The 24,366-nt window shown below is 41.8% G+C and overlaps 1 protein-coding gene and 1 long non-coding RNA gene across 6 annotated transcripts in view; one reads left to right on the forward strand and one right to left on the reverse strand.

Moving 5' to 3' along the window:
* Positions 1 to 5,721: 5,721 nt before the first annotated feature.
* Positions 5,722 to 10,848, reverse strand: LOC308624091. The gene is made up of 3 exons (XR_014016922.1): positions 10,598 to 10,848; positions 9,033 to 9,217; positions 5,722 to 8,790 (listed from the first exon to the last, which is right to left on the reverse strand). It is a non-coding gene; the product is annotated as an uncharacterized lncRNA (long non-coding RNA).
* Positions 10,849 to 10,953: 105 nt separating this feature from the next.
* The window catches only part of ABHD5 (abhydrolase domain containing 5, lysophosphatidic acid acyltransferase), a 34,752-nt gene continuing 21,339 nt past the window's right edge, over positions 10,954 to 24,366 (forward strand). Inside the window, exons 1-2 of one of the 5 annotated variants that reach the window (XM_081245453.1) lie at positions 10,954 to 11,137; positions 17,364 to 17,414. In XM_081245453.1, coding sequence (XP_081101579.1) covers positions 11,091 to 11,137; positions 17,364 to 17,414 — 98 coding nt within the window. In that variant the 5' untranslated portion in view covers positions 10,954 to 11,090. Of the gene's footprint in view, positions 11,138 to 11,448; positions 11,580 to 17,363; positions 17,415 to 17,450; positions 20,002 to 24,366 lie in introns of those variants that run through there. The other 4 variants (XM_081245448.1, XM_081245450.1, XM_081245449.1 and 1 more) reach the window with 4 other exon arrangements.

Below are 24,366 nucleotides of genomic sequence, written 5' to 3' on the forward strand. Positions count from 1 at the left end.
GAGAAGCCCGTGCACCGCAAAGAAGAGCAGCCCACTCTCGCCGCAACTAGAGAAAGCCCGTGCACGGCAATGAAGACCCAACACAGCCAAAAAAAAAAAAAAAATGTACTTAACGTCTCTTTATTTTCTTTCTCGCAAGAGAAAAAAAAAGTCTTCCACTTGAATAAAGGCTAAACTGCAGTGATAATTCAAAAATTAAGAAAAGATTAAGAATCACAGTTAAAAGGAGAATGAAACATCTCATTCTGGATTGGGGGGATTGAATTGTTAGCTTGGCAATCACTTTTTCTGTAAGTTGTTAAGATGGTTAAAAATTAATATGAGAGACCTTAATTCTCTCTTGCTTTGGAATTCAACTAGGATTCTATATATTTTGTCTAGAGATAATTGCTTTCTTTTCTTTTCTTTCATTTTCAACCAAAAAAAAGATAATGTTATGCTGACAAGATACTCATGAGGAGAAAAAAACAGTGGCTATATCTACATACATCTTTATCGTAGATATTAATCTATCATCTATCATAATCAAAGTAAATTTTTTATTTTTAAATGAAATTCTATGGCCTAAATCTGGAGATCATTCCTAATTTTCTAACAGGTTGGGAGATTTATGGTTAAGAGCCTACGTTTTTATTTAGCAGATTTTGGTGATATTTTTACATAATGTTTATATGACTACACCAACTTGATTTCCAAGTTTCCAATTAGGGTGAAAAATAATCCATCTGCTCCAATCCTCAGAAGTGAAACTGGGCGAAAACAGAGGATTCAGCATTCTTATAATTAAATGGCCCAAGTGTATAACTGATTTACAAATGTAATTGATAGCTGAGGTCTCAGTTGTTCTAATTTACTAGTTACAGCATTACTTGCATGGGCTGACTGGCAATGGGAACAGAGTCTCTGGCTGGTGACAGTTGCATTATGGCTCTAAAGTGTATCTTTAGCTGGTAGACCAGTGGTTATTGCTTCCCACTAAGAAGGCCAACAAAACAAGTCTTGTCAGGTTCATAGATAAAGCCGTAATCGCTAGCTCCTTTTAACTGCACTGCAATAGATGCAAATCTGTTACCACTGTTAGAAACACAACTCCAGGAGAGTGCCTTAGCAGTGGGGGTGTGGTGGGATAGCCTTTTATCAACTCACTGTCACTTCATGGGACAGCCACCATCATGCTAGGACACATGACACAAAGAGACAGAGAAAAGTCCTCTTCGTTCTCTCTGTATAATTGTTGGTAAGCAATAGAACCTCTCTAATCCCTGATTTCTCTTTTGTATGATGGAAATTGTATGAGCTGTTGAGAGCGATGCGAAGATCAGTTGGCTTAATCAGGTAGCATTTTTAATTCCTTGCAGGTGTTATTTAAATCTGGTTGTAACTCAGTCAACTAAAAGGGTTTATTTGGTCCCCACAGTATATAGATTACAATAAAGTTCTAAGTACTTCTGGGACTTACAAAGGAAGTATAAGACACATTTCCATTCTCAAGGAATTATTATACTTCAGGTGAGATAGGACCAACCCCAGTGTAAGTTGGTAAGCAAACTAATGAAAATATAACCATTGCAGCCACTGACTAGGACTCTGATGTTCCTCCAATGCTCTGTGACCAGATTCAGATGTGATGAACAGGAAGGTCTACTGGACTCAAGGAAGGAAAACTGGGCATGTAAGAAGGGTTCACTTTTGAGAGTTTAATTATTTTGGTAAATCATTTTAGCATAATCTCATGTTACTGTGTAATTTTTGTTTGAAAGGTTTGTACTGAAAAAACAAATTTTTATTACAAAAAATGATAGATTAAATCTCATATAGACGTGTCATCACAAAAATTATCCCTTTTGTTTACATACAACATCCCCCCAAGAAAATAATGCACATATGTACATAAATGATAGTTTAAATGTCTAGTTTTGGGAGACTAATTCATTAATAACACGAAAGTATCAGAGAGCAATATACACATTGCATGTGCTACTGAACTCGGAAGATATTTAATAACAGCCCATTTTCCTCACCTGCAGCTGGAGAAATTATAGTAAATCAGAGACTACACAAAAAACAGAGGAGGGTAGCTGAGCAACACATTCAAATTTCAAAGGAGGGGGTCTTCCCTGGTGGCGCAGTGGTTGAGAGTCCGCCTGCCGATACAGGGGACACGGGTTCGTGCCCCGGTCCGGAAGATCCCACATGCCGCGGAGCCTGTGCTCCGCAACGGGAGAGGCCACAACTGTGAGAGGCCCGCGTACCGCAAAAAAAAAAAAAAAAAAAAAAAAAAAATTCAGAGGAGAAAAGCCCTAAATTTAGCTATTAAATGTATATTCATCAGCACAGCAAAAAAAAAATCTTCATAAACTGATTTGCAGCATCTATTAAAATAAAATAAAAATCCAGAGTAGGTTATATTGCTTAGGTGAAATTCTTGAAGCTCCATATGTGTTGTGAAGCTGCAAGCCATCTCTTCTGATGCAGGCCTTCCTGGATTGCCCACTCCATTAATCTCTATCAAAGAGTCCCATTTTCTCCTGGAAAATTTGCTTAATAATCTGGATTGTGTTTATGTGGGTGTGTTATCACTTTGTGATAATCGTTATGATCTGTGCTGTATACTTCAACCTAAAAGAAAACAAGCCTTATGAGACTCACTTTCATAAATCATTACCACACTTGTTTGATCTAATAACCAGGTCTCTGTCTTTCCAGTGCTTAAGTGTGCTAATCTATACTATAAAGTGTACCTTTACAGAAGGTTGTTATACCTTTGTCATCCATTGCTTTGTGTATTTTTAGTTGACTTGTGTTTATTCCCTCTTCCCTGTGAAAACTTAATTTCTTGGCCTGCCATCTGCTTTGTATTGATAATTCTCCTACACTGAGATAGAGTAGGCAATGGTGTGTTGGTAAACCAGCTCTCAAAAGAAAAAAAAAAAGAGCCCTGATTTGAAGTGATTGCCAGTTTCTGGGGTGTAAATACTCCCAATTTCAAAGTCCCGCAAGGTTTAACATCCAGCTCACAAAACTTTTTTTAAAAATTTTTTTAGAAACAATACCCATAACAATTATTTACTTTTAAAAAATTTATTTATTTATTTATTTATTTTTGGCTGCTTTGGGTCCCCATTGCTATGTGCACGCCCTCTCTGCAGCAGCAAGTGGGGGCCACTCCTCACCGTGGCGCACAGGCTTCTCACTACGGTGGCCTCTCCCATTGTGGAGCACTGGCTCTAGGCGCGCAGCCCTCAGCATCTGTGGCACGCGGGCTCAGTAGTTGTGGCTTGTGGGCTCTAGAGCACAGGCTCAGTACTTGTGGCTCGTGGGCGCAGCTGCTCCACAGCATGTGGGATCCTCCCGGACCAGGGCTTGAACCCATGTCCCCTGTACTGGCAGGCAGATTCCCAACCACTGCACCACCAGGGAAGTCCACAAAACTCTTGAATATTTAACAGCAGACGCTCGTGAAATGACAAGAGCCAGCTCCAGCCATCCAGGTAAGCAGTAAGGTCTTTGCTAGTTTTGCACTGACTCAGAACAGCATTTTCATTAATTGCTTATTCACTCATACCACCACAAAGTTCCCCCAGCTGCGGGCATACAATCATAACATATTTCAGTGTGGAATCAATGATGGGTGAAAATTGTTCCCTCTGTGCATCCCTTCAGAGTTAAAGCTAAATAAGCCAGTTTGCTGAATTACTTAGAACCAAGTATTTATTGCATTACAAACAGATATTTCCCACTTGTCAGAAAATGTAATAGAGCCAGGACACCCATTGCTGTTTGTTTTCTGCCCTAAGTGCAGACTAAACGGAATGGATATTCAGTAAACTGTTTTACACTGAAGGATGCATTTTCAAAATGGGGAGGGGGTAAATAAACAGGCAACATAAATGTCAGAGGGAATTATAGGTATGAACACCTTCTACTACTGTATAAACCAGCCCCTGCTGAAAATGTTCAGCGGCATAGTAACTACATAGATGAGTTTTGCTCTTGGAAGTTGAAACACAGAAAGGCCACTGACATTTGCAGTGTCAACAGTTTGGAGGGCAATATTTTTCCTGGTTTATGAGAATGCCTATTAGTTCAGCATGGGCTGATCAGAAAAAAAACAACTAGAATAAAAGTTAAAAGGTGTGAAATAGTGTGAGAAAAATCCTTTTTAAAAACACGGATTCTGGGGGCTTCCCTGGTGGCGCAGTGGTTGAGAGTCCGCCTGCCGATGCAGGGGATACGGGTTCGTACCCCAGTCCGGGAAGATCCAACATGCCACGGAGTGGTTGGGCCCGTGAGCCATGGCCACTGAGCCTGCGCATCCGGAGCCTGTGCTCCGCAACGGGAGAGGCCACAACAGTGAGAGGCCCGTGTAACGCAAAATAAATAAATAAATAAATAAATAAAATAAAAATAAAAACACTGATTCTACTGAAAATAAAAATCTAGGACTCTTCAATTGTAATCAAATGAAGTGGAAGGTGGAGAAAAGGGACACCATTAAAATTCTGTCCCCAGATCATCATGACTTCAAATTTCCTGGGGCCAGGGGACATGACTGCAAATTGAATGCTAGCCCCTCTGGCTTCTTTTCCTCTCTCTCTTTCCTGCCTCCAACTCCAATGCATTTGAGGTTGAAATTGGACAATCACGTCTATGACTTCCCTCTCTATCCACATTTGGGTTTCCTAAGAAGTCATGAAAAGTATCAGAAACACATTAGAATGGGAACCGGTATAAGCATGGAAATTATTTCAAGGGTTATGCCTACCTGATTTTTGATCACGTTGATGGGGAGATTTGGTCTGCTGTACGTCTGGATACTCACCCACACATCTACCTTTCTAGTGTTGGAACCTCTATGGTGACAGAGGAGGGGACAGCGTCATGCAACTATCACTCTATCTGGCTTGTGATCTGTCTCATATGCGTGCCTGTGCTAATCTTTCCTCTCATACCTATCCTCTCCCTACCATTCAGCTCACTTCTTTTTTGCAGTGGTGTGTTTTGAGAGTAGAGTTTCTGATGAAAGTTTTCCTGTTGTTACTGATTCCTATGATAGTGGTGTAAAGACCATCAAGTTATAACCTTTTCTCCATTCTCAGTACCTAAGCCAAATGTCATGCTTATCATTAAAGAAAAATCAAAACGAGTATCACAGTTTGGAATCTGGAGGAAGCAGTCTCTGAGATAAAGTTCAGGGAGTGCCCTCAAGATCACACCTGTGGAAAGGAGGGGAAAAGTGGGATCCGACAGAGGGAGAAGTTTGAGCCGTGATGCAGGCTAGACAGCCTCAGCCACAGGGAGTTCTGGGGCAGAAATGGCTCATCAGAATCATCTCACCTTGGGTGGAAATGGTTGGTCCTTTAGTATCTCTACCTCCATCCTTCATTAGATGTGAGCCTTCCTCAGAGGGCATGACCTTGGTGAGGCGGCTCTCTGTAGCTGATGTGCTCTCTGAAAGGACTGTAAGCTGGGAGCTTTTCTACTGAAACTCTCACAGCAGCGGGGGTAATAAGTCCTTCCTTGAAGAGGGGTTTGAGCACTCCACCTCCATGTGCACCACTACAAATCTCCTAACCCAGAAAAACACCTATCATCATTCACACATCAGACATCCTTTGTAAGAGCATAAGAGGTTACCTAGTATAAGTAGTTCACTTATATGTGGAATCTAAAATGATACAAATGAATTTATTTACGAAACAGAAACAGACTCACAGACAGAAGACAAATTTATGGTTACCAAAGGGGAAAGGGGGGGCAGATAAATGAGGAGATTGGGATTAGCAGATACAAACTACTATATACAAAAGAGATAAACAACAAAGTCCTACTGTAGAGCACAGGGAACTATATTCAATATCTTGGAATAAATCATATGAAAAAGAATATATATTCTGTTCACCAGAAATTAACATAACACTGTAAATCAGTTATACTTCAATATTTAAAAAAAGAAAAATATAGGAGAAAGAAAAAAGAGGCTACCTAGTAATACATTAAAAACCATTGGTGATTTCAGGACTTCCCTGGTAGTCCAGTGGTTAAGAATCTGCTTTCCAATGCAGGGCACAAGGTTTTGATCCCTGGTCGGGGAACTAAGATCCCACATGCCGCAGGGTAACTAAGCCCATGCGCTGCAACAAAGAGCCCGTGCGCGGCAATGAAAATCCTGCATGCCGCAACTAAGACCCAGCACAGCCAAAAATAAAATAAATAAATATTTTTTAAAAACTAAAAAAAACCACTGGCGATTTCAACAAATGTTGTTGGAACAATTGGATATCCATAAGCAAATAACAAAACCCCTTGACCTAAACCTCTCACCTTATACAAATATTAACTCAAAATGGATCATGGACTTAAATGTAACATGTTAAACCATACAACTTTTAGAAAAAGACAAAGGAGGAAATCTTCAAGACCTCAGTTTAGGCAAATAATTCTTAGACAACACCAAAAGCATAGGCCATACAACAAATCAATACATTGGATTTCATTAAATTAAAAAATGTTCTCTCTGCAAAAGCCCATGTGAAGAGGATAAGAAGACAAGCTGCATGTGGGAGAAAATATTTGCAAACCACGTATCTGACAAAGGATTAGTCGCTAGAGAATATTAAAAATTCTCAAAACTTAGTAGTTAGAAAATGGGCAAAAGACATACATGAACAGATATTTCATTGAAAAGAACATACATATGGCAAATAAGCATGTGAAATGACACTCAGCATCACTAGTCATCAGGGAAATGCAAATTAAAACCACAATGGGACATTACTACTGGTCTATCAAGATGGCTAAAATAAAAAATAGAGACAACACCAAATGTTGGTGAGGATATGGAGAAATTAGATCAATTACATTTTGCTGTTGGGAACAGAAAATGGTACAGTCATTCTGGAAAATAATTTGGCGGTTTCTTTAAAAAATCTAAATATGCAACTATCATGTGACCAGCAATTACAGTCCTGGGCAATTATCCCAGAAAAATGAAAAACTTAGGTTTACACAAAAACCTGTGCACAAACATCTATGCCAGTTTTATTTGTAATATCCAAAAATATTGGAAACAACACAGATGTCCTTCAACAGGTGACTGATTAAACTAACTGTGGAAAACTACTCAGCTCTAAAAAGGAATGAACTATTCTATTCATTCACTTGACAACTTTAATGAATCTCCAGGGAATTATGCTGAGAGGAAAAAAGTCAATTTCAAAAGGTTATACATTGTATGATTCCATTTATATAACTTCGGGGGAGGGGAAGGTCCTGACCTTTCTCATGTGCATATAGAGGCATGTAAAAGGTTCCCTTCAGTATTCTAATAGAAAAAAAGAAAAGAAAAACTAATGAGAATGCCTATGATTAAATAAATTCCAGTACCCCATAATATGAAATACTGCGGTAGCAATTAAGAAAAATGAGGTAAATCTATATGCACTAATATGGAAAGCTCTCCAGAGCATATGTAGAAAAAGCAAAATCCATGAAATTGCCAAAAGTTGGTTCTTTGAGACTAATGAAATTGATAAATTCTTAGCTAACTGACCAGGGGGAAAAAAAGAAAGTGCAAGTGAACAATATCAGGTTTGAAAAGAGGCTATCACTACAGAGCCTAACATTAGAAAGATAATTAGGCAACATTACAAAGAGCTTATGCCAATAAATTTGACAACTTAGGTACAAAAAGACAAAATATTCTACATTTTAAACAGGTAACTCTCAAACTATTTTCCATTTGGTGGAACTGCCAACCCTTCATGCTTTACTCCAGACTTTAACATCCGTCCCCTCATCAAACTCCTATCCTCACCCTCCACACACACTTTGAAAACAACATCTTGGAACCACAGGACATCAGATGGGACCGTGGGAATTGTCTGGTCTCAAACTCTCACTTTCATAAATCTAGATCTTGCTGTCCAACATGGTAGCATTAGCCACATGTGGCTTTAAAGTTAAATTAATTAAAATGAAAAATTCGATCACACTAGCCACATTTCAAATGCTGTGTAGATACATGTGACTCATGGCTACTATACTGGAAAGTGGGGATTTAGAATATTTCCATGATTGCAGAAAGTTCTAGTGGACAGGGCTGCTCAAGAGCTTTGTTATTTAAAGGGTGGTCTGTTGACCGGCAGCCGGAACACAGGCATCACCGGGAGCCGGTTAGAAATACAGAATCTCAGGCACCACCCCAGACCTACAGAGGTTGAATTTGCCATTTAACAAGATCCACAGGAAGTGTGGATGCAGGTTAGAGTCTGAGAAGCCCTAATCATGTGATTCCAAACCTCCCCAGGTCATACAGCTGACTGGTATCCAGCCCTTCCCTTGATCCAGCTACCATTTTCCCTTACTATCCCATGTCCTTATTATTTCCCTGCCACACTTGCTTTCTTACTCTGTTTAATCAAGCACTTTATCAACATTTACAGGGCAGCAAGGCCATCGAAGTCCTTAGAAAACCCTTCATGCCCTTATCCTCATTCTGGTTTGCAAGTGCTAGCCTGGCAGACTTGTGATAAAGGCCCAGCCCTCTCTGATGGCCGTGGTGGTGTTCAGCATTTCTCCTGGAGAATCACTGTTGAGGGGCTAGAAATGAAAGCCAATCTTGACAGTAGTGGGGCACCAGTCATCAACTTCTATGGTACACTGGTATAATGGTGGTATAATGGTCTTCGTGGTGTAATAGCAGCATTAGTTCTTTGGACGCCACAGCCCTGGGGTAGCACAGGCAGAGCAGGCTGTGAATTTGCCTTGATGAGTGTCACATCTGACCATCTGATGAGAGAGAGAGTTCAAAGTAGGCGCAAGTGATCCCCCAACATAAGTACTGCTTAATCAAAGTAACTGGTTAGTACGTCATCAAAAAGAAATGGATTTGGAAAGAGGGCACCAGGTTGGCCTGGAACTCTGGGAGGTGTGCTCTCAGGGCACCACCAAAGTACAGGGAGGCAGTGATGGAGGTCTGGGCAAGCAATGACTGAGGGTGGTGTAGGAGGAGCTGTCCAGGTACAGGTTACCTCAAAAGATGTTGGTCTCACTGTCTCCCAAGAAGACACAGTCCAGGAACTCCAGGGTGGTGTGGCAGTCACCATGGAGCAGCAGGGGTTCCTCCACTGCTGGCAGCACCCAGGGGCTGGGTGATACCAGCTTGGACTTCTTGCCATAGTCAAGGACAGCTCCTCCACCAGCAGCAAAGTGAAGCCTGGGCAGAGAGATCCCCAGAGTTGGGGAAGGTCATGAAATCCCATAGCCCTATGCACTGCTCTGTCAGTTTCTGGATAAACTCCAGCATTGGATAAATGATTTTTTTCTAAACTGTGCAGCAGCATAGGCATCTATGAGAGTGGGCTCCAGGTCCACAAAGTCTTGAGGGTGCATACCTGCCAGTCCAAGTTTCTGAAGGTGCTGCAGGAGTTGCCGCCATATTCTTAGGTTTTGATACTGGACTCAGTACCACAGGGCTGGGACTGTACTCCATGCAGTAGAGTCCTCAATTACCTGTCTGGCCCATATAGAAAGAGGTGTCCCCAGTATGGATGTGGTCTGATAGGTGGAGATAGTCAAGAGTCAGTTTCTGCAGACACACTGCAAGTCTCTGGCAACACCTGGAACGGTGTTTTCATATGTCCTAGTCTTCCCTAACATACTTACGAATTGGATCAAATATAATAAGAATATTTATTAGTTATTGCTATGCCCAAGGGATTATGAGTTGCTTTTTTCCCCCCTAAATCACAGAAGACACCATCCCTATCCTCAAGGAACTTCCAGTGTAGTTGGAAGAATACTGATTAACGTCCATTAAAAAGCCACAACAAGTAGACAAGGCTGAGAATCTGAGTGTCAGATGAGTGATAGAAACTGTCTGGGTTAGGGGGACTCAGAGGAGAGAAAAAGAGGCTGCAGAGAGGGAGGAGAGTTAGGGAAGGAGAGGGATGAACTGCGTCTAAAATAAAGGGTAGGGCTTCCCTGGTGGCGCAGTGGTTGAGAGTCCGCCTGCCGATGCAGGGGACACGGGTTCGTGCCCCGGTCCGGGAAGATCCCACATGCCGCGGAGTGGCTGGGCCTGTGAGCCACGGCCGCTGAGCCTGCGCGTCCGGAGCCTCTGCTCCGCAACGGGAGAGGCCACAACAGTGAGAGGCCCGCGTACCACAAAAATAAATAAATAAATAAATAAATAAAATAAAAGGTAATATATTAGCATAGGCTCCGTAAAGGAGCGAGCCCTACTTCAATCCATTGTTTCTAAGCGCCTAGAACAGAGTGGGGACATAGTAGGCAAATGGTAAATACAAATGAATGAATGGCAGGAAGTGATATAAATACAAAAACAGGTAGTATCTGACGGTTAAAAGACTTGAAAACAGGTCAAGAAGTGTTGATATTTACATTAGTGATGTCCTCTCAAGAACTCTAAATACCTCAGTGCTGACTCTTTACACTCCTCCCGTGTGTACACAGCGCGGGGTGGATGGGAGTTGCTGGTTTTGGTCACTACAGTAACTCCAGGGTCTGGCGTAGTGTCCTGCACATCAGTGAACATCAACTGACTAAAGGTCGCCCTCTCCCCTAGGCCACCCACCTGCGAGGAAGGGCCGGCGGCAGGCCACACAGCTCCTCCATTAGAGCATTTCCATTCGCTATTGCAGCATCTATCGAATACTAGATAGGCTCTTTCAGGGCAAGGTCGCGCCTCATTCCCCAGGGAACTGCTAGGTGCCTGTCCAGTGCCCAGCACCTGACAATCAATATCAGCGGATGATGCATTAACACGGTTATTACTTAAGCTAGTTACCACCTAACTCTCCCGGGCGAGTCTCGGTTCCTCCAGGTTGACTGCCCCGCCTAGCGCCCACACCCGAGCACGTCGGACGGAAGGACGCATGCGTGACTGGTGGATGGGGGCAGGATGGCCCGGCACGCGCAGGCGCGCGGCCGCACCGCCCGGTCACGCGAGGGGGCGGCTGACGCCTACGCTGGCGGCGGCCTTAAGGGCGGTGGCGGGTCCCGGTCCCCCAGTCGGCCTGTCAGCCGGCTTGGAAGTACGGCCGGGAGCTCGCGTGGCGACGGCGGCCATGGCGGCTGAGGAGGTGGAGGTGGACTCTGCGGACGCTAATGAGAAGTAAGTGCGGCGGGGGCTGCGTCAGGCTCGGGCGCGCGGGCAGCGCCGAGGACTCTTTAACTCGCCCGGCGGCTCTGTCGTCCGGCCCCGGCGCGAATCCGCGCGGCGCCGGGAGGAGAAGCCCTGCCTCGCTCTGCCCACGGCGGGCGCCCTTCGGGTCTGAGTGTGACGCAGGCAGCGCCGGGAGGCCACTTGACCCCCGCGCGGAGGGGCCGCCGCGGGGTCGTGTCAGCGGCTCGGCGGGGCGGGCGGCGGGGGTGACCCGGCACTCAGTCCGGGCTGGTCGTCCGCTGAGGTCTCCTTCCGGGCAGAGACGGCTGCGGACCCCAGCCCTGCCCCAGCGCGGCCCGCGAGTGCTGACCGGCGTCCCTGCACCTGACTCGAGTCACGGGAAACGGCTGAGTCACTCTGTCCACTTTCCGAGCGCGGCTTCGGACCTCAGGTACGCGCTGTGTTCGGTCCAGCCCGGGGCGAGATGCCACCCGGCCGAGCGTCTCGGGAGCCTGAGGAAGGGGCGGCGCTTCCTCGGGACAGTGTTGGATGGCGAGCCCAGGTTCACCCCAGAAGCCGCGGGAGGGAAGGGAGGGTCGGGGGAAGGAGGAGCCCAGAATGGGGGAAAGGGGCTGGGGGAGTGAGTCTGTGGCTTGAGCTTTCAGAGAACGTTTAATTTACAGATACTTTATAGAAAGAAAATTAACACGATACGGGTAGCAAATTCAGAGTCAGTAATCTCTCAAATGGAGATCTTCCTTTGCTTCCAAGTGTTCTGGCCTTACTGGAGAGATGTGTGCGTTTGCTTCTCAGAAGACACATATGTGTAGGAAACTTTATGTAAGTGGGGGGACAGATGTCTAACGGGAAGCTTTTTTTTTATAATTTTTTATTTTATTGAAGTGCAGTTGATTTACTATGTTGTGTTAGTTTCAGGTGTATAGCAAAGTGATTCAGTGCATATATATATATATATATATATATATATATATATACACACACATATATATATATATATACACACACATATATATATACACACATATTCTTTTCAGATTTTTTTCCATTATAGGTTATTACAAGATACTGAATATAGTTCCTTGTGCCATACAGTAGGTCCTGTTGTTTATCTATTTTATATATAGTGGTGTGTAGCTGGTAATCCTAAACTCCTAATTTATCCCTCCCCCCTTCCCTTTTGGTAATAAGTTTGTCTTTTATGTCTGAATCTGCTTCTGTTTTGTAAATTAGTTCATCTATATCATTTTCTTTTAGATTCCACGTGTAAGTGGTATCATGTGATAGTTGTTTTCCTCTGATTTAGTTCACTTAGTATGATAATCTCTAGGTCCATCCATGTTGCTGCAAACGTTCGTATTTCATTAGTTTTTATGGCTAGTATTCCATTGTGTGTGTGTTTGTGTATATACACAGACACAATGTATATATATACCACATTTTCTTTTTTTTTTTTTTTTTTTTTTTTTTTTTTTTTTTTTTTTGCTGTACGCGGGCCTCTCACTGCTGTGGCCTCTCCCGTTGCGGAGCACAGGCTCCGGACACACAGGCTCCGCGGCCATGGCTCGCGGGCGCAGCCGCTCCGCGGCATGTGGGATCTTCCGGGATAGGGGCACGAACCCGTGTCCCCTGCATCGGCAGGCGGACTCTCAACCACTGCGCCACCAGGGAAGCCCACCACATTTTCTTTATCCATTCATCTGTTGATGGACGTTTAGGTTGCTTCCATGTCTTCCAGCACTTGTAAATAGTGCTGCTGTGAACATCGGGGTGCATGTATCATTTCAAATTCGAGTTTTCATCTTTTCTGGATATATGCCCAGGAGTGGGATTGCTGGGTCATATGGTAGCTCTATTTTCAGCTTTTTAAGGAATCTCCATACTATTTTTCATAGTGGCTGCACCAATTTACGTTCCCATCAACAGTTTAGGAGGGTTCTAATGGGAAACTTTTTGATATACGAATATACTGTTTGTATTATTCTTTTCTACCTGTAACTTCATGCACTTGGCAGTAGATGAATAGCAGTTAATTAGTGGAAAAATTACATTGCTATGAACATTATTGCTGTATTTCTCAAGGCCGGTCATTCAGATTGGAAAGTAAATAAACTTCTGTGCTACCCCCCATATATGTTTAGTATTTTGACAACAATTCTATTTCAGATGTCGTGAGAAATTAGCATATGAAACATAAACTAAATGACAGAAGGGAATATAAAGTATCATAATAGACGGGGGTATTTGGAAAGATGACAGAGGGGAAAAGTTGTGAAATATTAGAAACTAGGTTCTTCCCTTGAGTTTTGTTTATATGATGAATAAGTCCATTATTTTGGTTTGTTGATGAACTTCCTTGTTAAGGTAAGATGCTGCAGGCCGTGTGAATACAAGTCATAACCTGTTAGCTTGTTACCCTCTCCTTTGTCACAACATTTTTGGCTCTCAGATTGCTTTTAGGAGGACTCTTTGGCCTCCATGTTGTTGTGGGACTTGGGTTGTTGGCTTTTGGGTGATAGCACGAGGTCACTGGGGCAGACTATAAACTATCCTTAGCAGCTAACCAGCTGCAGTTCCTTGTTAGAGGTGGGCCTCCTTGGTGCTCTTGGCAATACAGTTGAGCAATGTCCAGTGTGCAAACTGGTATGGCATTATGAACTGTACCAAGCAAGTACCTGTTCCTGCTGGGTGTTCCCTAATGTGTTCGTGTTAAACCTTAAGGTTGACCCTGTGTGCTGGGTATTACTGTTCCCATTTTTCAGGTGGAACTGCAACTGGGACTGCTGCTAGCATCCCACCAGCAAGGAGCAGGGATGGATTGGAGCCCCCTAGGTATCTGGATTTAGTCTAAGGAGCTTTCACATATCTCTGCTGCCTCTCACCGCGATTGGGCTTACTAGGATGTTTGGTTCATGTTTCTTTTGCTTATTCCACTTCATTATTTAATCCTTCATTGATACAGAGCTCACTTAAAAAAATTTTTTTAATTGGTTAATCAACTATCCCAAGAGCCAAGTGGATTGTGGGAAAACTGAAGTCTTTGAATCAAGTTCCCTATTCTCAAGACATCTCAGATTTATAAGGGATGATGACGTTAACAAAGGAAACAATTATAAAAAAGGTCACCTGAGGCTTTTTGGAGTATATAATTCTTGTTGTTTCCTTCTTAGTGAAGACAGGCATGCCTGGGAGCCATTTGGTTTTCAACATCTAACCCTTTTCAGTTGTAATACAGTTGAGAAAGCAATATGTAACAAGAGCTGTGTAGACATCTGTGAATTGCTGCAAGGTTGTCCCAGAGAGTAATTAAGTATCAGTTGAGTTTAGAGGAAGGCTGTCACGGAATTGCTGAGTTGCAGAGTAGACCACAGAGTAGCAGTTTGCAGTGGTGGTCCAGAGTTATTACTAAATTTTCAGGAATTTTGCCAACCGTTGGCATCTTGAAATCAGCCATGGTGGTAGTACTTACACCATAGAAATCATCAAATAGTAATAAATAAGGGATTTTTTTCCCCTCCAGTGGGTTTGCACTACTGGATTTCATTAGAGTTTTACTGTATTTCTTTGCCTTGGAAATAAGATAGAGAAGTCCACTCTCCTATCTTTTAAAAGACTTCTAAGATAAGTGGCTCCTCTCTGTTGCCATCTCCCCTTTCCAAATCGTTACCTCCTGACTTCTTAAACATCACAGAACTTCTCAGTGCCACATCCCAGTGGACTTTTATTTTTCTCAATACTTACATTCCTTGGGTCCTTTTTAGTGTTTGACACTAAGGATAGCTACTCGCTTTTGAGACTCTTATCAGACACTCTAGTGAATGTCTGATAAGAGCCATCTTCTGACATTTTGCTTCTTGTCTTACCTGAGATCAGTAGTTAGTTTTACTTGCCCCCCCCCCCCCCGCCATTCTCTAAATGGAGTCATTCTGCAATCTGTCTCCATCTATGTTTTCATTTTTGCCTTGTTTACTCACACTCCTTTTAACTATCCTGTCTGTGGAGAGGGCTGAAATCTCAGGATGGAGCCTTCTTCAGTACTCTAGTGATGTTTCTAACTGTGTGGCAAATGTTTGCAACTGATTCCTCAAATGTAACAAGTCCAGACCAGAATCACATTTGCACCGCCTTCCCCTGAACTAACAATACAAAAAGCTCAGTTTTCCCCTTGACTTCCTATTTTTGTTAGGACACTTAGGTATTTAGTTTCTTCTGGTCATCCAGATTAAGAACTGTGGCACCGGCTTCCCCTCCCCCTCCCCTGCCTTCATTGCTTCAGATGCCAACTCCTTTACCATGTGCAGTAGATTTTAAGTGCAACATCACCTTTCCATTCCCACTGTCACGTGGGGGCCACCTGGTTCAGATCCCGGTTACTCCCTTTTCTGATTTATTGCAGGCTTTAGTAATATGTTCTGCCCCTATGCTTTCAGTGTAATTTGTTTGTTAACTTTCACACCCCCAAGAGGCACAGTCTTGCTTGTAGCACAGCCACACACAGTGGCTTTATTATATGTCCTCAGCCTGACTTCAGAGCCCTTTACAGGCGGCATGGCTCCTGTCTTTGGAGTCTTATTTCCTCCCTGTGCGCTGGGCTCTAGCCAAGCTGTGTCTTTCATTGTTGCATAAACATGTTTCTTGCTCACTTCCCATTTCCCCATGACTTGGTTCAAGTTGTTTTCTCTGACCCAAAACAGATTGTGATGTTCCTTCTCTAAAGGTCCATGGTATTTTCCAAAACTTTCTTCATGGCATCTTCACCATGTCTTGTAGTACAGTTTTTCTGTGTTTGTTTTGTCAGCTCATTGAGGACAAAGCTTTTGTCTTATTCAAATGTCTGATAGAACCTAAAGAGGCTTTACAAATAGAAAGCTTCAATACATTTTTAAGAATCAAACACTTCAGCTGTTGTAAACTTAGGCTGACACAAACATTAAGATCAAAAACCTAGTACTTGATTATTCATTTTGCAGTTTGTGATTTAAATTTTTTAATCATAAAATATCCAAAGGACATCAATAGATATATTCATAAGAAATTCAAAGTTTGAACTTGACTAGGACGAGTTTGAGCCATTAGGATCATGAACTTAAATTATATTGGAGGAGTTGGGAATATGATTCTTTTCCTTGACCTTGGATGAACCAACAGGGAACCATGCTTCACTGTTTCGCCTATTCTCCAAAATGCCAATTACAGACCAGCAAATGCAGATTTCATTCCTATGACAAAGAACTTAACAAAAGATTGTAGGGGCTTCCCTGGTGGCGCAGTGGTTGAGAGTCCGCCTGCCAATGCAGGGGACATGGGTTCGTGCCCTGGTCCGGGAAGATCCCACATGCCGCGGAGCGGCTGGGCCCGTGAGCCACTGAGCCTGTGCATCCGGAGCCTGTGCTCCCCAATGGGAGAAGCCACAACAGTGAGAGGCCCGTGTACCACAAAAAAAAAGTCCCATGGATGGTACACTTAGTAAAAACAACACTGAATAATACATTTCAGAATCAAATGTGTCCTGAATGAGTCCTTAAAGTCTGTATTATTTATAATAGCCATTCAGAAACATTGTATAGTTAGATTTTTAGTCTGATTCCACAGTTCTATAATCTCTCACTCCTGATTGTGAATCATAAAAAAAAATTATATAGAAAGATGATTTTATTAAAACTTATTATTCAGTTTGAGACTTAGGGTTTTTAGTTTTTATTTTCTTTATCTAGTGGATGAACTTATTTTGGAATTAACACAAAATATCACTTGGATTTATTAAACAATGTAAATCTAAAAGTACATATGTAGTTTCTTTAATTATGTATGTTGGATGATGATGTGTCTGATTCTAGAATGGCTTGTTTACTGTGTGCAAGAAGGTAGGAAACAATTGGGGGAAAATATTACCAGCACGTGGCTATGTCTAAAACACCAATTCTCCAGCTCTAGGTCTTTAAAAGTCACAGGTTAGGACAGTAATGTTTAAAAATTGTATAAAATTTTCTTAAAAAATAATAGTAAAAAAAGTAAAAGTTACAGGTTAGAAATGAAAAATAGTTAAAAGAATGCTAATTAATGTGTTAAAATATACTAGAGGGCCTGTGTTATCATTGATCTAATGGTTATGATAATTTGAATCACTAGTATTTATTTAAAATAAAATGGCATATTAGTCGCTTAAATTATGATTGTGTGAGACATACTCTATTTTTTTTTTCTTCCTCTTTTCCAGGATAGGATTTAAGAAGTCATTTCCCAGGAAAGAAGGTCTTTATTTGCCCAAGTGTGTTATCATTTTCAGCTTGGAAGTTTTCAGTCATTCATTGGTTGAGGAATTATTTCAGAGGAACGTGTATATTCATACGTCTAATAAATTTGGATATTTATAATAAAATCAAAACCTCATAGTTTCTCTAAATGAGATAGACTACTGTGCGTAGAGTGCTTAGAATAGCTTATAGAGAGCAGTAATAAACATAGTTTTTCTCTCTTGACAGTACCAGTATAGGGAGGGAGGCCATTTTAAACAAAATTGTAATATAATGAAATCCTCTTTACTTATAACCTAATTAGAAATGTTATTTAAGTGGCCAAGAGTGTGTGGAAATTGACCAGACTTCTGTATATTTTCTTCAAAATACTTTGAAACCTCTTTCACTGTTTCACAATATTTACAGATTGTGCAAATCAGATTTAGTAATACTATAGATAGAGAACAAAACAGGAATTATTAGCCAATTTACATGTTGATGTCCTAGGATACAAGTACAATGTTAATGGTATTTTTTTTAACAAAAGATTACATAGAGAGTTAAGGGAGGACTTCCCTGGTGGTGCAGTGGTTAAGAATCTGCCTACCAATGCAGGGGACACGGGTTCGATCCCTGGTCCGGGAAGATCCCACATGCCGTGGAGCAACTAAGCCCGTGCACCACAACTACTGAAGCCCATGCGCCTAGAGCCACAACTACTGAAGCCCGTGCGCCTGCAGCCCGTGCTCTGCAACAAGAGAAGCCACCGCAGTGAGAAGCCAGTGCATCGCAACAAAGAGTAGCCCCTGCTCGCCGCAACTAGAGAAAGCCTGCGTGCAGCAGCAAAGACCCAGCACAGCCAAAAAATTAAAAAAAAAAAGTTAAGGGAAAAAAAATTCAGTTTTATCTCTCAAACTCAGGATACTTAAAATCACATTCTTAAGTTAATAAACTCTGTTAATATGCTAAGCACATCCTGTTTGGCTTCCTTACAGTTGCCACCTTTAGTGTAGTGTTTTAAAGCTTTTCTTACTCAGAAATCTGCTCACTAAAAAGATTCCTTATATCTGTTACAGGTTATAAAGCAAGATTATTTAGTTTTTTGATAAGATGCTTTAGGGCTTAGATCGTCAACCTTCCTAATGAGGTCAGTTCTCAACAAATGGACAGTGTAGAAAACCTTTTGGTGCACATTGGTAAGCCTTCCTGATGCCATAGATAGATATAGTTCCTGTAGTGAATGGCTTATCTTTACATTGCGACTGACACTTTTCTTCTCTTCTGAAGTTAGGGCCTCAGCAATGTATGATGGTGTTTATTTTTTATCTGCTTAAATAAATTAGAGAAGTTAATTTTTGCTTTTCTGTGTATTTTCCAAAGTTCTGAGGAGGCAGCCCTGTATCTTGTTCACTGTATTATGGCCATGGTAAATTTAATTTTTACTTTGGTTTTTGTGACCTCAGAAGTATGGCTGGATATCTGACAAACTTCAGTCTGTGTCCTTACTTCCAATCTCGTGTGCTTAGTTGCAGTCTTCCACACACGAAGCCTAGAAATGCAGAACAACGCTGAATGGCATAGGAGATTCTGTGGAAGAGGCAGAGGGTTTCTTTGAAGATGAGGTCATTTTACCCCAAAGACAGGAAGTGAGGTTGGATGGGTGTTTTAGAGCAGGGGTCCCCAACACCCGGGCTGCGGACCGGTACCGCACAGCAGGAGGTGAGCGGTGGACCAGTGAGCGGAGTTTCATCTGCCGCTCCTCATTGCTCACATTACCGCCTGAACAGCCCCCCACCACCCAGTCCATGGAAAAATTGTCTTCCACGAAACTGGTCCCTGGTGCCAAACAGGTTGGGGACCGCTGTTTCAGAGGGTTGAAGCAATAGAGGTTGCAAGCTAAGGTGTGGGAACTCTGAACAAAGGGTGATAACCTAAAGGGTGGAAAAGATAGACCCTTGCTTTTCACTCTTTAAAAATGTTCCTTTGGACCTACTATGTGCTAACACTCAATCCTGTAGAATAACTCTAAGAAAGAAGTAAAGGCAGTTTATATAAAACATTGTCATCTGGTTAAGGCAAAAACTGATTAGATAGAAACATTATCGTGGCTTAGGGGAGAGAGGTATCTTTACAGTTCTGTTAACAGTGAAAATAAAATATTTTACTATGTTTTGTTAAATATAGATTTTTCAGTTTAAGTATACTTTAGAAAAGCTCCACTTAAAAAAAATTATCTACTTTGATGAAAAAGCTGCTGTAAAAACTTGGAGAGTATTGGTGCCTCTTGTGGTTGAAGAGCCCTAATTTTTAATGTAATACAGTAGCCTTGCAAACATAAAAACATTGTTTTGCCCCTTCTCTTTGAGTTAAGCCAATCACTAAGAGGCAAAATGCATAGACAAGACAATCCTATCCTTTGAAAGTAGGTTTTGTGATGAGTGGTAAATAGGTGGAGGTAGGCATGGGTCCTGTATTACCGGCTGATATATCACATTTTAAACTCTAGTGCCTTGTGCATAGTAGGTATTCAGAGACTGAATTTTTTTTTAATATTATTATTTTTTGAAGACTGAAACAAAGATTGCATTTGTGTGTTCTCTGCCCCAACATGTCTATGATGTAAGTGGGAACGGTAATAGGTTATAGTTCATTTCACTTTTATTTGTTGTTGTACTGATCTCTGATTCTCTTTGACCAGGAACTGTGCTATTATTTGAGGGATATTTGTTGAAAAAACTTGATGAGATTGAGTTGTAAGTAAATTCCTGTTGGTACTAGTTCATATATTTGTGACCGAACATAGACATTGATAACCATGTTGTCAAGGACTTTTTTTATTTTAAGCTCCAAAGATCATGAGATTCTTTCCTTTTAGTTGCCCGTTAAACTGCTGTTTTCAACAATTGAAAAAATTGTTGAATAAATTGAAAATTTCATTGCTGAAGGCTTGAGTTGTTTTTCCTTGATAATTTGTAAATAGTTTATATATTTACCATAAACTAATAGTAGTAATGTTTTCCATTATCTTGATACCTTGATAATAAGTTACAGGTAACATTTGTCAGATATGCCTAGAGGTCTTACCTCCTGTTAATTCAGAAGATTTGAAACTGGCAGCAGAGAACATTAGACTAGAGCCTTATTATAATGTAGGCTATTATGGATCTTCTGTTCTATCATTCTTTTTTTTATTATTGAGGCATAATTGACATATACCATATATTTGTTTCAGGGGTATAATATAATGATTTGATATTTTTATATATTGCAAAATGATCATCCCAGTAAGTCTAGGTAACCATGCATAGTTACAGAATATTTTTCTTGTGATGAGAACTTTTTAGATTTACTCTCTTAGCAACTTTCAGATACGCAGTACAGTATCAACTATAGTCACCGTGCTCTACATTACATCCCCATGACTTACTTTATTTGTAACTGGAAGCTCTTACCTTTTGACCCCCTTCACCCATTTTACCCATTTTCCACCTCTGGCAACCAGGTTTGGAGGCGTCGCCTGGGCAGCAGTCACACAAATCAGGGCTCCAGAGGAGTGTACAAGCTCCTTTCTGGGAGATATTGGTGAGCTATAGCAAGGCAGAGGGTGAGTGCAAAATGGCATTCCCCAGCCTCTGTTCCATGAAAGCACCTCTGTAGTCGTTAATGTGTGCCAAACCAGAAACCTGCTTCTAAGGCCAAAACTCCTGGACAAATAAATAGGCCACTTTGTCAGAGAGACTAGGGATGTGTTTCAGTCAACTGTCTGTGTGGTGTCCTGAGAGTGGCAGTCTGCCAAGAACTGTCTCTCTGCTTGTTACAGTCCCATGGGACCCAGGAACACAAGCCCCTCTGACTGCCAGAGCCAGGTGAACAAGGGGTGTCCTCTGGGTAGCAAACATAAAAACTGGGTCACCAAACGTAAAATGGCAGAGGGGGAGCAGGAAGATGGTGTCCACCAGTCTCCATCCCTGGAGAGCATCCCAGCAGGCCCCTGCTCCTTCGGCCATTGCTTTAAAATTAGGAAATTAGTCTCTTTCACGTAAAGCCCGGGTGCTTTCAAAGGGCTGCTTCTGTGCTGGGTCCTGGTGCAGGTGAGTCTGCACACAAGCCGTTTAAGAGCCATTCCTCGATTTGCCACACCCCACGTGTTTCATGGGCTTGAGCCCCATTGGTCTTCAAAGCCAGACATTTTGGGGGCTCATCTTTCAGCTGCCAGTCTTAAAAATCGGGGTGCCCAGTGTGGGTTATGAGCCCTTCGCTCCTCAGGGAGAAGCTCTGGGTCTTGAGTTCCCTCCTGACTGTGGGTCGCTGCACCAGGGTGGGGTTTATGGTGAGATTGCATCTCAGCCTTTCCCACCTGCTTCCATGTGGTTTCTCTCTGGTTTGGGTGATGTGGAGGGCCTTGCTCTGCCAGTTTTTAGGTTATTGTCAGAGGAAATTGTTGAATATGCAGCTGTAGATTTCAGTGTGAGTGTGGAGGAGGTGAGATCAGGATCTTCCATCTTGAACTGGAGCCCCGACATTCTTTTTTTCCACATAATATCTCCGTAGTATAACCCACATGCCATGAAAACCTAACCAAATACATCTGCTTATAGTCCTGTCCTTTAATCCTGTGTTCGTGTGTGTGTGTGTGTATGTGCATACATACATATATACATGCTTACTTGTGGACCTTACTAGGAAGTTTTTATATCTGAAGATAAAGAGACAAGAAGAAAGTTGACTAGCAGATAAAAAGGAAAAATTTATATATATGAGAAAAAGTGTGAGTTACACTGCTTCTCATCACCTTCGTAAATTGTTCTTTCTGTTGATTACCCTTTTCTTGACTGATCTTTTTGCATTGACATTTGTTTGTTTTGTTTTGGGGGTTTCAAGCCCGCATCTTGCCCATATCCTGTCGCCTAATAAAGAACTAGTGGAACTCTAAGTGCTCTTTGCCTATAGAAATGAACCTCATTTGCCTTCCTCCATCTGCTTCTTGTATTTCTTTTGACCAAGGCCTTCATTTCACACACACAGTTACCAGGCACTCACATGGCCACAAGCCAGTTAGTGTGTTTGGCACTGGCAATATAAGAATAACTTTTTTTTTTTTTTAAGAAGATGTTGGGGGTAGTAGTTTATTAATTAATTTATGTATTTTTGCTATGTTGGGTCTTAGTTTCTGTACGAGGGCTTTCTCTAGTTGTGGCAAGTGGGGGCCACTCTTCATCGCGGTGCGCGGGCCTCTCTTTTTGCGGAGCACAGGCTCCAGACGCGCAGGCTCAGTAGTTGTGGCTCACAGGCCTAGTTGCTCCGTGGCATGTGGGATCCTCCCAGACCAGGGCTCGAACCTGTGCCCCCTGCATTAGCAGGCAGATTCTCAACCACTGCGCCACCAGGGAAGCCCTAAGAATGACTTTTAACGTGGGTTTAGTATTCACTGTGCTCAGAGTGCAGTAGGGCAGATAAATAGTAGACAAGTAACCACAGCAATAGTAACTATACCTGTAACAAGGGCCAGAGGACTGACTAATCACCTGTGCTCTTGGCATCAGGATCAGGGACAGTATCTCAGAAAAGACAAGGTATTCTGGGCAGAGGGAAAAGCCATAGAGGCATAAAATAACATGAAATTTTGGGAGTTATGAGGTATTGAAAAGTACAATGTGTAAAGACAAGATGGGGCGAAGTAACCTGTGGATGGATTGTAAAGCATCTTCGGTGCAGATTTAAGGAATGTGATTTTATTCTGTAGGTAATGACAACTCCTCAGACATTTTAAGGAAGATAGTCACCTGAGAAAAAAAGTGTTTTGAAGTCACTCAGAATTCAGGTCACATCTCTGCTTATGTCACTTAGTAGCTGAATACTCCTGGGCCTGGTGCTTAACATTTCTGAACCTCAGTGTTCACATCTGTAAAATGGGTGTAGCTTGGACTGAGAGTACCTTGGATTGTGAGTGACTTATCATTCAGCAAACATTATTTATTGAGCGCCTGTTATGCATAATGCCCAGAGAAATTCTACAGGGAAGGGAAATGCAGTAGAATGAGCCTACAAAGCTTAGAAAAGGTAGATGCTATATCAACCCATTCAAAACTTAGCACATTTCTCTATTCACAGCTATTCTTATTCATGTGTTCTCTGTCATTAGTGGCACCTCAGACAGAAGCCTGGGAATCCTCTATTATACCTTCTTTATAACCAATTATCAAATCCAGACTGTTTTACCTTTTTTTTTTTTGGTATAAAATTTTATTATGATGAAACGCTAAAGTTTTATGTGTTCATTTGTTAAATTTTGACATATATGCATACATCTCTGTAATCCAATTGTATGTTAAGATGGAGAGCTTCGCTATCATCTACTTGTAATTCATTGCAACCAGTACACCTCGGATGAAGCAATAACTTTATTCATTCATAGCATGAATGCATATTAATATGGTAGGTATTAGGATAGAAACCGAGAATGCAATGAGTCCTTACCTTCAAGGATCTTATAGTTAGGTGAGGATACTGATGAGTAAATATGAACTTGATGACACACCTTGAGAATTAAGAAAATAGAGCTTGAGTACAGAGTGCCATTGTGTCACCTTGATCTAATTCTCTTTGGGTATGTGGGCAAAGGGGAAATGGAATCTAATCTGAGGTTGGTAAGAAGTATAATGAATCATGCAAATAAGGGAGAGGCATATTCCAAGGATATTCAGGGCCAGGAAGCAAGAGGACAGAGAATGTTGTATGTCTAGAGGATAGAGAATAAGAAATAACAAAAATGATATTAGAGTGTCAAGTAAAAGGCTGGAGCAAGGCTGAGTTTCCCATTGTAGGTCAACCAGAAGTAGCCTTACCTTCAAGGCAAGGAGTGATGCAAAATGACGATTCTTTGTCAGTTCTTATCTTTGAACTCCCTCTGAACCTTATATAAAACTCCTATTTTATGCCTCATAAGTATTAGTGAATCATTGTTATTGTTGTCATCAGTATAAT

Source organism: Mesoplodon bidens (genome assembly GCF_964165515.1).
Source record: "Mesoplodon bidens genome assembly, chromosome: 10".
NCBI lineage: Eukaryota > Metazoa > Chordata > Mammalia > Artiodactyla > Ziphiidae > Mesoplodon > Mesoplodon bidens.